At 44.7% G+C, this 15,242-nt stretch overlaps 1 protein-coding gene across 1 annotated transcript in view; it reads left to right on the forward strand.

The window, feature by feature from the left end:
- The window catches only part of LOC126088411 (semaphorin-1A), a 355,740-nt gene that overhangs the window by 11,954 nt on the left and 328,544 nt on the right, over window positions 1–15,242 (forward strand). Inside the window, exon 3 of the mRNA XM_049906551.1 lies at window positions 2,824–2,920. Within this exon, the coding sequence (XP_049762508.1) occupies window positions 2,824–2,920 (97 nt within the window). The remainder of the gene's footprint in view (window positions 1–2,823; window positions 2,921–15,242) is intronic.

Genomic DNA, 15,242 nt, shown 5'->3' on the forward strand with positions numbered 1-15,242 from the left:
GGAATATTAATGTTTTATTGTGAGACGTGAAAGGAATATAATTCAATGGACTTCCTTTCACTTTAAACATTTAGTGCTGGTTGCGGCTCGGAATGCGTAATGCAGGAGAGCTCCGAGGAAAGAAGTTCGTCGGCCGGCGGACGAAAGAAACAGCGCAGGCGAGATGGAGCCGCTTCCTCGAAGAGGCGGACCACCGCAAGTAGACTAGAGCGCCCCCTGCCGTTCACCTACGCAAAGTGTTTTAATCCCGCTTCCGTCTGAATACATACCTTGCGTAAGCCGAGGACGCAGTCTTATGGTTTCGGCCCGTCGGTGACCCGCTTCTTGACATCCCGGTAAGGTTTCACCGCTCAAGCCGCCGTTATTTTTCTTTGCCGAATAACAAAACTTACTTCGACAGGCGCCAGGTCAGAAGGTTGCCTCCACTAGACAACTCGACACCAAAAGTATAAAGATCGCGGAACATCAGAGGACGCCGTTGCTGCTTAAAATGAGGTTCAGAGAGTAATAAACTGCAAAGGCGGAAGCCGTACTGCTCGTAACGAGATGCTAATTTTAATGCACAGTGGAAAGCTTAGTTAGGAAGCGAAAATGCTGCGGAGATGAAACCCTACTCAGAGCGGGAGCAACGTTAGGCGTGTACCTTGACGGTACTCAAGACGAGCCAATTGTCGGTCTCATCGTGTAATGATGAATCAGAAGCAGCGTTCAGAGTATCGTGAAGAACGAAGAACAGCAGGAGAATAATACTTGAAAGTGGGGTGGGGCATTAAGAAAAGCAAAAAGGAAATACAGTGGAACGTCATTTACCCGGAGAAGGTAAGAGCGTCGCGGTTTATAATCGAATAATCCGGAAAATTATAAAAAAATTTAATGCGATGGTCTAAATACCATAAACCATGTTATATATATTTTGACGTAAACGCACAAATTATACTTTATTTTCACGTGAATGTGACAAAATACTGAAAAATGCAGTGACTCTTATACTTTGGAACAGTCAGTAAATTTTTTTTGAGCCAGATTCGCAGCACAATAAAGTAGTCGTTTCACCATAATTAATTCGGCCGAAACTGTTTCCATCTGGCGTTCCAAATAAGCCAGTACTTTGTCGAGCTGCGTTATGACCTCTGCATGTGCCATAGTGTCTTCAGATTGAGCGCCAAATTCGCCATCTAATCCATCATCTTTATCGTCATTGTTAACAGGCGAAAAAATGACGGTGGATTAGAAACGGAGCGGCACTTGACATACTTGTTAGCTGCCGTCGTGTTAACAGCCTTTCGGATATAATAAATGTGACGTTTCGTTTCTGACGGTGGCAGACCTGCTTTCCCAACCTCGACAAATATCTCCTATTTTCTGTAATGTCCACTCACTTTAAGTCGTTCGATATCCGGTACCCGCAATCGAAATTTCTATTATTCGGCCGTCACAAATCGATGCGCGGTTTTCCGCTTGGCCTCTAAAGGTAGCCTCATAAATAAAATTGCTCTGTGGACGACAGAGTCCTTTACTAAGCGATCTCGACGATCAAATGAGGGCCACTTGTCTCGTTGTATACTTCATACAATACCGAGCTGTCACCGCTGAGGAGAGTTGCTGACGTTTCACGAAAGGGGAAGTGGACACAATCTGCTGTTTTCTATAATGGCGATATTATTAGCCATCATGTCAGAGTATCAGTGAATCGGGGGCAGAGTGCCGAATTCATACCTAAAGAGTGGGGGAACAACGTAAAACATTCTACTAATTTCAGATGTTATACAAAATGTGTGTGTGGCCATTTGAGTGGCGCTTTTTCATCAGGTCACTCTGTAGTTTTCCGGTATGTCGATGTGGAGTGTCCAGTAAGACACGGCAATCAGTAGGTTCTTTGTCATGGCATCTGTTGTGACCGGGCTAGCCCCACGGGGACGCCATTACAGTCCTGTAATACGTCTTGGCTGTTCATACTGATTATTAACAGATAACAGTACATAGTAATGACTATTTGTTAGCCATATGCTATAGCATAGAGATTCCTTCGTTTCACGCCGCCTGCTCTGTACCTGTATCATCACGATGTAAAAATTCTTAAGCTTTTGTATAATAGGACGAACTGCAGAGTTTAAGTTGACGTAAAATTTTTGTGACTGTTGGTCTCACTGGAAGGATTAGCGAGTTTCTACTATCTCTCCTCTCGTGAGGAGACAATACTTTAAATAGAAAATACATTATGTACCAAATAATTATAAAATGGCAGCGGAGTTTCGTTCCATTTACTGCGTGAAGTTTCGAAGAGTAAATTTTTACTGACGAACCATGATATCATCATCGTTCTTCTGTGAGATGTATAGTCGTCCATGGATTATGAAAATAATGTCACTTCTTGATAACACCGCAGGAACATACGCAGATTCAAATGGCTCTGAGCACTATGGGACTTAACATCTATGGTCATCAGTCCCCTAGAACTTAGAACTACTTAAACCTAACTAACCTAAGGACAGCAAACAACACCCAGCCATCACGAGGCAGAGAAAATCCCTGACCCCGCCGGGAATCGAACCCGGGAACCCGGGCGTGGGATGCGAGAACGCTACCGCACGACCACGAGATGCGGGCGTACGCAGATTCATTTTGGCTACACAGTGCTCTCACCAATTCAGTTCACCTAGTGAAACAGCAAAGAACTCGTAATAGCGCAATAAATATTTACTTCACGTTGTTCATAATGACTTGAAATGAAATGTACGGACTGTATCTCGTATATTGGACGTAGGCGGTACGAGTGTTGTAACTGGGGACAATATTAATTGCGGACTTCGTTTCTTGTTACAGGTGAGGAACGGGTGCAACGCTTCCTCGGCAATGAATCGCACAAAGACCACTTCAAACTGCTGGAGAAGGACCACAACTCGCTCCTCGTAGGAGCTAGGTGAGTACAGACTGCCTTTACTTACTCCCACAGTGGCCGATATAGAATGTAAAAATCAACATACAAGTACACGAATCCCACGTTATTTCATAGAACCGTGGACTAACACGTCTGTATCTAGTCCCTGACATCGCCCCAATATCGGCCTGCATTTTCAGATGTGACTTGCCACGTAAATAAGGTCACCGTCACAACTAGAAGAAAAAGATTAAGTACAAGATTCAGTGCTTCCGGTAGACAATACACAAATGATACAGCAGGTAAAGCAGAGACGTACTGGCAGACATAATCTGAGAGGGCGGGTCGTGAACCCTGTTGGGATAGGTCAGTAGAACAGCAGAACAGCACTTGCCCGCGAAAAGCGAAGGTCCCAGGTTCTAGACCCGGTCCGGCACGAAGTTTGAACCTGCCAGAATGTTTCCTATCCGTGCAAACTCCGCTGGACCATTAAAGATTAATTTGACGACTGAAGTTAATTGCTTAACCACTGTCCCTAAATTAATCGGACGTGATGAAACATGGCACAACCTACGACCGTAATTCAACGACAAAAGCAAATTTACGTGTTACGACAAATTGTTACGAAGCAAATGTAACAGCCCTTTTTTGTCATAGCTCGTACGATGCTTGGTATCTGTGTGGTGGAACTTCTTTTGTGAAGGCCGTTCTTTCTCAGGACCTTGAGACTCGCCTCACTTTTCTTAAGCGCTGTTTCAGAGTTTTCAAATCGAATGCCCGAAAGCTTTTCCTTCAGTGATGGGAATAAAAACAAATTACAGGGTGCAAGATCGAGTCCATAAGGCGGATACAGTAAACAGATAATGCTAAACCGAGATACAAATTGCGTTACTTGATTTGCAACATGCGGCCGGGCATTGTCATGGTGAAGTCGCCACCTAGTCCGAGAAATTTCTGGTCGTTTCCTGGCTATGTGCTTCCTGATTTTAGCCAATACCAACGTGTACTGTGTTGCTGTAAGATCAGTGCGAGCGGGAACCGCTTGCCGGTAAATCATACCTAACAGTCCAAAAAATTTAGCCACCATCACTTTCCTTGCAGATGCTGAACACATTCCCACATTCGCGTTTTTTGCTACTGGAGAACCTGGTGATTTCCACACTGTGCCGGGCTCGTTTTCCTTCAGGGTCACAATGATGTAGCCATGACTCATCACCGTTGATAATCGATTTCAGAAGCGCTTACCCTTCATCGGCAAAGAGACGCAGTATCTCAATCTCTTGTTCGGGAGTCAACAGACGTGGCACAAACAGAGATCATATGGAGATGATCGTGCATAATCGTAAAGACATTGCCATACGAAATTCTCAACACTTCACTTAGGTTACGTAATTTAATCGTCACGAACAATCACCGCAGTTGTGCTGCTGACTTCAGTCACAGCAGAAGCTGAAACACCAAGGCCACCTAGCTTAAAACATGCAAGTCGGCCTTCTTTGAAGTCCTTGAAATATCTAAAGACTGTTGCACGAGGTTGTGTATCATCTTATCACCGTACTATTGTTGCAGCTTTTTTTCAGTCTCAGTGGTTGCATGGCTTAAACAAACACAGAATTTTATTGCGCCGTACTGCTGCTCTCGCGTCACCCCCATTGCTTGGTATGCGAAATGCAAAGAGCGTCTGCAAGATACAGCATTACTAACAACCAATCGATACGATAGTGCTGCCGCCTGTGGACATTACACACAAATACACGGTCTTTTCAGATATTGATGCCGCAGATAGGAACCTTATCACGGAAGCTACAGAAAAAGCAGTCTCAATCTGTGTTATATAAATTAGCGAAAAACAGTCTAAATCGCAAAGATTATTTTATTTAAAATAATTGATAGTAAAAACTATACTGGAACCACGTTAGAAGACACCTCCTCATTATCTTTGTCAGCTATGATCGACCTCAGTCGTTATGGTAACACATCGCGTCCATGCTACACAGCTTTGATATTTACTGGCCATCTTACTACGTCGTCTCCATAGCAACGGCATCCGTAGATACCAAGTTCAGACCAGAAAGTGCGCCATTGTTCTACTAAATTTCTTGTTATTGAGAACACAGCGTAATTATTCTCTAATTTCATGGGTGATAATGATTTTACACAAATGCATTTGCTTATTCTATACACACATTCTATTGACTAAGTAGCCGATGCTGTGGATATGTTATCCTTCTTAAATAAATTATATTCGCCAGATATTACTACAAGAAATAAGAGAAATAACTTTTAAATAATCTTAATGCAGAACGCATTATTTTTAATGATCTTTTCTGTCCTATAGACACGACTTTTTTTATAATTATTCATTTTTAGATAAACTGCGCTTCAAATGATATGTAATCTATGTAAATCGATCCTCATTGGCTGACGGTGATGTCACACAGCACAAATACGCCCTCACCAGATCTACTAATATACAAGGCAATGCTGCCCAGCCAGCAGCGTTTCAGCGACTGGACATCGTCAGCTTCAGCTGATGCGTAACCACTCTTCGATTTTAATAAGTATTACTTATATTAAGTCACTGACTTCTTTATGCAACTAACACTATTTCTAACCTTCACGGTGCTACTCTGAAGATGGCCGAAGTCTCGGCCAAAACCTGTCATTTAAAAAAAAAAAAATAGCCATTGCGAACTAGACTGTTATTCACTAATTTTATGTAGCTTACAAGATCGCTTTTCTCCGAAAATGTTACCAAAAATTTTCAGTCCTTCTTGATCATCCCTCGCAGGACAGGTGCGTACGTCTTATCGCCTTATGCAACTGTCATACCGCTTGCATCCTGCGTGTAACCTGTGAGGCCAGACGAGCAGGCACAGCACGCGGCAGACTGACTTTCCAGCAGCTGTTCTTCCTCCTCCTGGCTCCCAACTGCGACACGTCCCCTGCGGCTGCTCTCGCAAAGTTTTTGCTGCTGGCGCTGCGAGCCGCGGTGGCGTGGCGCCGTCTCCCTGCCCTAATGAACGCGTGCGCCGGCGTCACAGAGTTTCATTACGGCGGTCTGCCAGATATATCGCCGCGATTAACCCCGCCGCCATCCGTCGCGTAGCTGCGGCCGTGCCGGAGCGCCTTATCGCGGACCGGCGCCGACCGTTCTCGCTGGTGGCGGTTGGCCGCCAACCACACTTGCGACCCGCTGCCTTGACCTGGTCACCCGCATGTGTGCTGTCTTTCCTAGCAAGGGATGAAAAAACTAGTTGCCCCTTACCACACAAACTACCTTCAAACCCTCCCCCCCCCCCGCCTTTCTCCCCCACTGAGGAACGTGGATACACACTGGTGTGCAAAACTTAAGAACGAAAGTATGTTTCCCATGTGTCATTGCCAATGAACATAGCTCGGTGAAACTTGAGCCATGGACAGAAACAACTACCACAGTGCAGCACAAAAGATACTTGAAAGAAATACTGAATGATGCGAACAGAGATAATTATACTGACGTCACCGCTGTTCATGATGGTCTTCCGTGCATTACGAATGACGGGACAAGGTTTCTTAATAGGGCGTGCGACCACCAAGAACAGCAGTGCATGGTCTACAACGTGCTCCCATGCTGCCTGCAAGGTCTGTAAGGAGTTCTTGAGGAAGGACGCTCATTTTCTCCAGCAGCATGGTTGACAATAGCTTTGATACTCGTTGGTGCATGTAGGTATTCTGGAATACGTCTACCCAACGCACCCCAGCATGTTCTCCAAGGCAATTAACTCGGGGAACGGCCACGACAATCCATTCACCGAATATCCTCTCTTTCCAAGAGTTGATTCATATGCTCTGTTCGAATGTTGTAACTCCCGTATGGCGTGTGAGAAGGCTGGTCATCGGGGCTCAGTATGACGTGGAACTCTATCACTGGAGACAATTCCACACCAGTTAGTCCGATTTCAGACCGAAAGCGCCTCTGGCGACACATCGAGGATCTACTTCCCGTTTTATTATCCTTAATGGCAAGCCATCCCGAACTTACATTTCAGCAAGATAACGCCCGCCCTCACAAGACGAAAGTTTCTACTGCTTGTTCTCATGGGTACCAGATACTACCCCTGCCAGCAACCACGCCAGATTTATCCCCAACTGAGATCATTTCGAACATTGTGGGCAGGGTTCCCCAACAGTCTCGGGATTCTGATGATCTAACGCGCCAGTTGCACAGAATCTGACACGATATCCCTCAAGAGGACATCCACAACTCATTTAATCAATGCCAAGCGGAAGTGTTTAAAACTTGGGCCATGGACAGAAACAACTACCACAGTGCAGCACAAAAGATACTTGAAAGAAATACTGAATGATGCGAACAGAGATAATTATACTGACGTCACCGCTGTTCATGATGGTCTTCCGTGCATTACAAATGACGGGACAAGGTTTCTTAATAGTGTTCCGGGAGCCACTCTGTAGCAATACTGGATGTGTGGGGTGTCGCATTGTCCTCCTGGAATTTTCCAAGTCCGTCGGAATGCACAATCAACATAAATGGAGGCAGGTGATCAGACACGTTACTTACGTATGTGTCACTTGTCAGAATCGTGCCTAGACGTATCAGAGTTACCATATCACTGCAACTACACACGCCCCACGACGCGTTTATAGAGCCTCCACCAGCTTATACAGCCCCCTGTTGACATGCAGGGTCCATGGATTCATGAAATTGTCTCCACACCCGTACATGTCCATCCGCTCGAGCCTGCCGGAGTGGCCGAGCGGTTCTAGGCACTTCAGTCTGAAACCGCGCGACCGCTACGGTCGCAGGTTCGGATCCTGCCTCGTGGATGGATGTGTGTGTGTGATGTCCTTAGGTTAGTTAGGTTTAAGTATTTCTAAGTTCTAGGGGACTGATGACCTCCGCTATTAAGTCCCATAGTGCTCGGAGCCATCCGCTCGAAACAACTTGAAACGAGACTCGTCCGACTAGGAAACATTTTTTCAGTGATCAACAGTCCAATGTCGGTGTTGACGGGTACAGGCGAGGCATAAAGGTTTGTGTCCTGCAGTCATCAAGGATACACGAGTGGGCCTTCGGCTCCGAGAGCCCATGTTGATGATGTTTCATTGAATAGTTCGCACGCAGACACTTATTGATGACCCAGCAGTGAAATATGCAGCACTTTGCGGAAGGGTTGCACTTCTGTCACGCAGAACGATTCTCTTCAGTCGTAGTTGGTCCCGTTCTTGCAGGACCTTTTCCCGGGAGCAGCGACGTCGGAGATTTGATGTTTTACCGGATTCCTGATATTCACAGTTGTTGTTGTTGTGGTCTTCAGTCCAGAGACTGGTTTGCTGCAGCTCTCCTTGCTTACAGTAAAGCTGCATGCCCTCGGGAAAAATTACGGCTTTACATTTCCCTTGCTTTCAGCCGTTCGCAGTACCAGCACAGCACGGCAGTTTTGATTAGTATTACAAGACCAGATCAGTCAATCATCCAGATTGTTGTCCCTGCAACTACTGAAAAGGCTGCTGCCCCTCTTCAGGAACCGCACGTTTGTCTGGCCTCTCAACAGATACCCCTCCGTTGTGGCTGCACCTACGGTACGGCTTTGTGTATCGCTGAGGCACGCAAGCCTCCCCACCAACGGCAAGGTCCATGGTTCACAGTACTACCGTGAAATGGTCGTATGGGGAAATCCATACTTCATCGCTACCTCGGAAAGCCCGCATCTCGTGGTCGTGCGGTAGCGTTCTCGCTTCCCACGCCCGGGTTCCCGGGTTCGATTCCCGGCGGGGTCAGGGATTTTCTCTGCCTCGTGATGGCTGGGTGTTGTGTGCTGTCCTTAGGTTAGTTAGGTTTAAGCAGTTCTAAGTTCTAGGGGACTGATGACCATAGATGTTAAGTCCCATAGTGCTCAGAGCCATTTGAGCTACCTCGGAGATGCTGTGTCCCATCGCTCGTGCGCCAACACCATGTTCAAATTCAGTTGAATCATGATAACCTACGATTGTAGCAGCAGTAACCGATCTAGCACTTATACAGGCGTTGTCGACCGCAGTGCCATGTTCTGCCTGTTTCTGTACTTGAATAGGCAGTTTCTTTGGCTCATCAGTGGAGTACACAAGACGGAAAGCGACCACGGTTAAACAGCGACGTCGGAGGGGAGACGATAAGTTGGCCCGGCAGGCCCGAAGTGCAGGCGAGGATAAGTAAGGACGCGGCTTGTGCCTCCGAGGCGGCGCACGCTAGTCGATCGGCGCCGGCGACAGCGCCTCCGCTCGCCGCTGCGACGTCTCGCCGGAAGACGGATGGCCCCGCCGCCGCCGCCGCCGACGCCGCCGCCGCCTCTCCCGCAAATGAATACATTCGTCGTGTGGAGCTCCGGAACAAACAGCGTGCGGCGCGCGCTGCTAATGCGTCGCCTGCTCTCGAGGCGCACAGTGATGGATCTCCGCTGGAGGACTTTCTCCGCGCTGCCACTCACCGCACTTTGCCCGTCTGGCGCCGAGTCTTCCCGGCGGCGGCGGATTCGTAGGAAGTCCTGCTCCTTCTGCTCTTCTGGAAACTGGTGTGCGATTTTGCTTGCCCGTGTCTGCGTGCATAATTCAAGTCTGACGAGCAAGAGGACTGGTCTCAAACTTTTAATTGTCACTTTTAAAGTTAATCAATTAATGTTTAGTTTGTATTGTTACGGCAGCGTTACAACGACGTGGGTTGAGGAGTGGAACTGACTAAAGCATGTTTCACACGGAGCAAGGTTCGCCACAAGCCGGTTCCTTTCCCTGCCGGCTTGCAGGGAAAGGAGACGGCTATCTTCCATGCCGAGGCTCTCCCACGGTGGAAGATCGGCAGCTAGTTGTGTTGCGATCGGCTGCATGTTGTATCGAACGAAGATGGCTGCTTCAGGTACAGATGCTCAGAGCAAACTGGCGTTATTAGCTGTTTTGGTGCTAAACGATGCAGAAATGCATGATAAGGAGAGAAGAAGAAAGAAAGAATGGACGAAAAACTGGATTAAGAGGAGAAACGCTGGAAAAGGTGTGCTGTCCATGCTTCATAAAGAGTTGAGGTTAGTTCGCATAACACCTACTTTTGTTTCAAAAGTATCACCATTTCATTACTGTTTGAATTTATAAATATACCAATAATGACTGTTATATACGACTTTATTTTATAGGATAGAAGATCGTACATCCTTAGCAAATTTTATACGAATGGATGTATTGGTATTTGAAGAACTGCTTTGTATGGTTTCGCCTCTGATTCAGAAGAAAGCTACATCGTAATCCATTACCATTCAAGATTATGTGCTTTCAAAAATCGGGTGAAAATTCAGTGTGATATTTCTAGGAAATAATCTTAAATGTGTCCGATTTTTGTAAGTAGTAGTACATTCAACACAAAATTCATAGTTTTGTACTTACGTCGTTCATCCCAGTGCCGCTGCTTTTCTATGATTTTACTTTGGCGTACTCCACTTTACATTGAGTACGGAAATTGTGCATTTTGCTACAGCACTCCTTGCTCGTCGTATATGGTTGAACAAGACACACGGCACTTGCAACTCTTTAGAGTGCTCCTGCACGCAAGTGTTTATTGTAAAAGTTCGCGCTTTTCACTATTCTTCCCTATAAGTACATATCAATGCTTCAATCGCTTCCTTGGACCACTGCGGTGCCATTAAATAATAATTATAAGAACTTCCTACCGCACCTCACAACAGCAGAACAGCGACTATCAACAAAGACTTCCCGCCCAAGCTTTCCGCGTCTGACGTCACAAACGAAACGTCCCATGATTGGCCAACGCAGGTAGCACGCAGGGAACTTTTCAAGAAAAATAGCACCGGACCTATCTTGGAAATCTTGCAAGGTTCCCAGCAAGGTAGCCCGATAGCAGACGACGGAGCCCGCAAGGTAGCCGTCGCGCGAGCCAGCAAGGAAACTTACAGAGAATCTTGCTCCGTGTGAGACGGGCTTACGGGTTATTTGGACTGTGAAGCCTTCTATTGCTGCCTACTGGCACTTCCACGATCGTCGAAAGTGTAAAGTCCTTTTTCAATGCCCAGCCGGTATTGAAAGCGAGGCGACATTACACTATCTGCTACTTCAGTTAAATCTTTTGATAATGTCCGCTCTTTGCACTAATATGAGTCCGTATTCGATGTTACAAAAATCTTTTAAAGTCTCTCTTGCTAGTAAGTTCAGATTCAAATTATTACTGTCGGCTTGTTGCGTTGTTTAGCTATTGCCACGAAAGACGCTTATTAGCAGTTACTATGTGGCTGATACGCGTTTCAAGATGAATTGAAATCTTTGATTAGCGTAGCACTTGTACACGTCAGTAATTCCTTCAAAAGACGTAGGGTCCCTTCAACAAAGCACGATGTTTTGTCCGCTGAAAATTATTCCCTTTAATATTGATGTGAAATAAAATTTTATTATTAGTATTATTGTCCAGAGATAATCCAATACACGGTTCACTTCTCGTGGTACATTGTTAGAAATCGTAGGACACTATAGGTTTTCCTTAACTCGGATTTATTAGTTTCTTTGATATGATTAACTACTATGAGTCAGCCGGAGTGGTCGAGCGGTTCTAGGCGCTACAGCATGGAACCGCCTGACCGCTGCGGTCGCAGGTTCAAATCCTGTCATGGATGTGTGTGATGTCCCTAGTTTAGTTAGGTTTATGTAGTTCTAAGTCCTAGGGGACTGATGACCTCAGAAGTTAGGTCCCATAGTGCTCAGAGCCATTTGAACCATTTTGAACTACTATGAATGGTCACACTTTAGCTCGATGATAAATGTCCAAACAAGGTCTGTAATCGAAAGACAAGTTGCGACGCGATATTTGTGTAGTAGCTTCAGCAACCACTGAAGTTCTTAAATTGGCATTAATGATGTCGATCTTACATCGATTGAGTTGTTCGCTAGATACGAGCGTTATCTCAGTTCTGTCAATTTTCGTACTTCTGTCAATAAATTAAACAAACAGGATTTACTTTCAATTAGGCTGGCTTTCAATGAAGTTAAGTTTCACATTCATGCCCGAGAGAGGACTCTAACCTCCGGCGGGAGGGTCCGCGCAATCAGTGACATGGCGCGTCAAACCGCGCGGACACTCCGTGCGGCAAAAGTGGAAGTATAACTTCTCTTGTTAACGTAATATTTGTAGTGTTTACTTTTTGTCAGCTGTAATGATGCATTATGTTAGCGTTCTCATTGGTGTACTAATAAGAAGGCCATTGTTAAATGGCGCTAAGTGGTTCATGGTGTAGATACAACAGAGTGATGCTAAAGGCTGGTGCATCGCATTGCGCGTGTTCTCTCCTGTTATTGTCCTACACCTTTCTACGTGCATCGTAAACGAAACACAAGTCAAAAAAGGAGTATTGTTAACTGAATCCGAAACAATTTTGTATCAAGAAATAGTTACTGTATTTAGCCAAGCTAAACCATTGTAAGATATAATTTTTGTAGTTTTTCCAGGGAAATCTTTTCTTAACAAAATCATTAATTAATTTGATTTTGTAGAGTTGGGTATTGTGTTTCGCACAAACCAGGCTTCTCCAAAATCGGCAACACAGCAACGTTCCTCGAAAATTTTAACTGCCTCATACGTAGAACCCTGCATATCAGTAATCAAGCAAAAAGAAAGAAAGAAACCTGCCGATGAGGTAGACAAGGCATATTACAGTAGTAAGTGATTGCCTGGGTATGGTCCAATACGTAAAGAATATTGCTCATTGGAATCCTACAGCCAAGTACGTAAGAGAAGCATTAGAGGGCACCAGAGCATAGGGCAACGCAGACAGGTCATGGATTTTTTATTTGTTTCGTTGCTAAGACTCATATTTTCGCATACCTTTTTCAGTGACTGTCGGAGTATTGACTTGCTAATGCGATCCGCCAGCAGGGCAGCACGGATGTCCGTCTCTCTAGCTGTCAGCCATATCGGGCGCATACAAATGCGAAATATATGAATACGACCAAGCCGGATTTAGTATCCTGTTTCGTTCGCCTTCCCTGTCTAGCGGGCATTTACATCACTCCCGATATATATGGGTTCAGTTGCGCATTGATTTATTTACATAGTGAAGATGATAGAAACATTCATTAAAATTTTCTCTGAATTCACAGACTGTTTATTATAGCCAGACCAGTCGCTGTGTGTACCTGTCAATGATGACAGTCCTGCTTCTCGTTGTTCATCGGAGTAAAGCACATTGATTTATTCATACAGACAGGAAAAAAATGGAAGTTAAATGTGTAAGTATAAAGTTTCGCAGTGAATAATAATCTTCTTTCTGTGGAAGGAAAACAAAGCTTATTGTATAGTCAAGAACTTCTGTGATACTCCATTGTTCTCCTAGGAACACCATTCTCTTACTTGAGCTATATAAGAGCGTAATATTGCTGTACTGCTAAGACTGGAAGTTATTGGTCTCTTTGGGCAGCAACGTGGAACTGGAACCAATTCGTCTCAAGACAATGCAAAAGGAAGAAACAAGTTCACATTGTTAGACTGGAACATCCGAACGAATAAATATTCATTGCACTGAATACTGTAGAAGTATTTTTAAAAGCATGCTTTTTGAATGTGTGTTTTTAAATATATGTTTGTAAAGACATTTTGAAAGATGTATTTTTTGAAGCTGTATTTGAACAGATATTGCAGCATAATGAAATGTGTTTAATATAAGAATAACACATCTACATATTCACCCATAAAAGCGACGATTCAGGTTTATATTTGTATTTTATATGCGAGTTTAAATGTAGTTGATAGCAAATGGCATTTATTTACCATATTTTGATTATAGTGCAGTAGCTGAATTAAACTGATATCTCGTGACAAGGATTCAGAGTAACGTATATGGGGTGCCTCTGAAGGAATGGTCAGTATTCACGGATATGAAAGGAAACATCACTGAAAGCAAAGTCTGGTAAAAATTGTCTCTAAAATGCATGCCTTAAGAGCTATGAACACTTCTTGATCTTCAGTACAGTGAAATTCATGTATTTTGCTGCAAAAGTGCCCAAACTCTTAAAGTAAATATTTTAGAGCTCATGTTTACTAGAAGTTTCCGTCAAATGATAGTTTCTGTAATATCCCTGGATAGTGGTCATTACTGCTGGAACAACCTGTGTGTGTGTGTGTGTGTGTGTGTGTGTGTGTGTGTGATGTTGTTTGTGACCTTGTGGCTGCCCTACAATCTTAATTTCAAGAGTCGCTGCTTCCCATATATATCTTCCCATATATATCCGTTCAGAGTTTTTTATAAAGTAGAGAGTATATGTCTATGTCTGGGGTCTCCTCCAAAACCCCTGGATCGATTTCAACCAAATTTGGCACAGAATCAATAGGCCTCACGAGCATCAGCACTATGGGGTTTATAACCTCCTACCTCCAATAGGAGCAGAGATACGGGGAAAATGTGTTTTTTCCAGCTCCTGGCCTATAGATTGCCCTGAATGACAGGTACGTTGTGTGGAAACAGTACTAGCATGCCAATTCAACCTGCTTTGCAGCGCAGCCTCCATACCAGAGACATGAAACATTTTTCAGCACCCATCATATAGGCTGCCATGCATGACAGCGTGTTGTGTTGGGGTAGTATTGACCTGATTTGCAGAGCGGTCTGCACGTCAAGGGCAAACAAATGATTTTCAGCACTTTGGGTAGAGCCACCGTGCATGACAGTTGTTTGTGGAAGTAGTGTTGGCCTGCTTTGTTGAATTATGTCGCAGGGGCCGCATGGGCTAATGAGCATAACTGGCGACAGGTTGAAAGGTTGAAATGAATACAGGAGGGGATGGATGTATCAGGGGAGAGGAGGAAACGGACAGAAAGAGGGACGACGAGGAGGAGATGAATGAGGCAGTTAGCAGGTGTAGAGGCGTGGTGAGCAGATTGGAAAGAAAGAGTGGGAGGTGGCGATTGAAAGAGAGAGGGGGAGGAGTACATCGTCAGAAGGAGGTGGTAGGAAGATGTGGTCAGAGAGAGGGAGCTGGAGGAAATGTTATTTTTTTCTTCCGTCAAAAGTCTGCAGTGGGCCGGCGTGCCAAATACTTTTCGGAAATCGAGGAGTATGGACTCTGCATGTTGCCCTTCATCCATAGTTTGCAGTATGTAATGGTTCTTTATTTACGTGACCATTACGGCATTCCAACCCGTGTTCTCGATACCAGTAATATCGTACTACTTTTCTGCGAACTTACAGACATATTTTTGTGACAATATTCACATTTGGTTTTATTAATGTTTTGGTACTCCGATGTATCGATATATTACAGTGATGTGGTTCTTGTGTGTATTCATTTCTGTGAGACTGTCAAAATCTTTAACTTACTAGTAATAGTTTTGGCGCGAATG

This window comes from Schistocerca cancellata, chromosome 6, assembly GCF_023864275.1.
Source record: "Schistocerca cancellata isolate TAMUIC-IGC-003103 chromosome 6, iqSchCanc2.1, whole genome shotgun sequence".
Classification (NCBI taxonomy): Eukaryota; Metazoa; Arthropoda; class Insecta; order Orthoptera; family Acrididae; genus Schistocerca; species Schistocerca cancellata.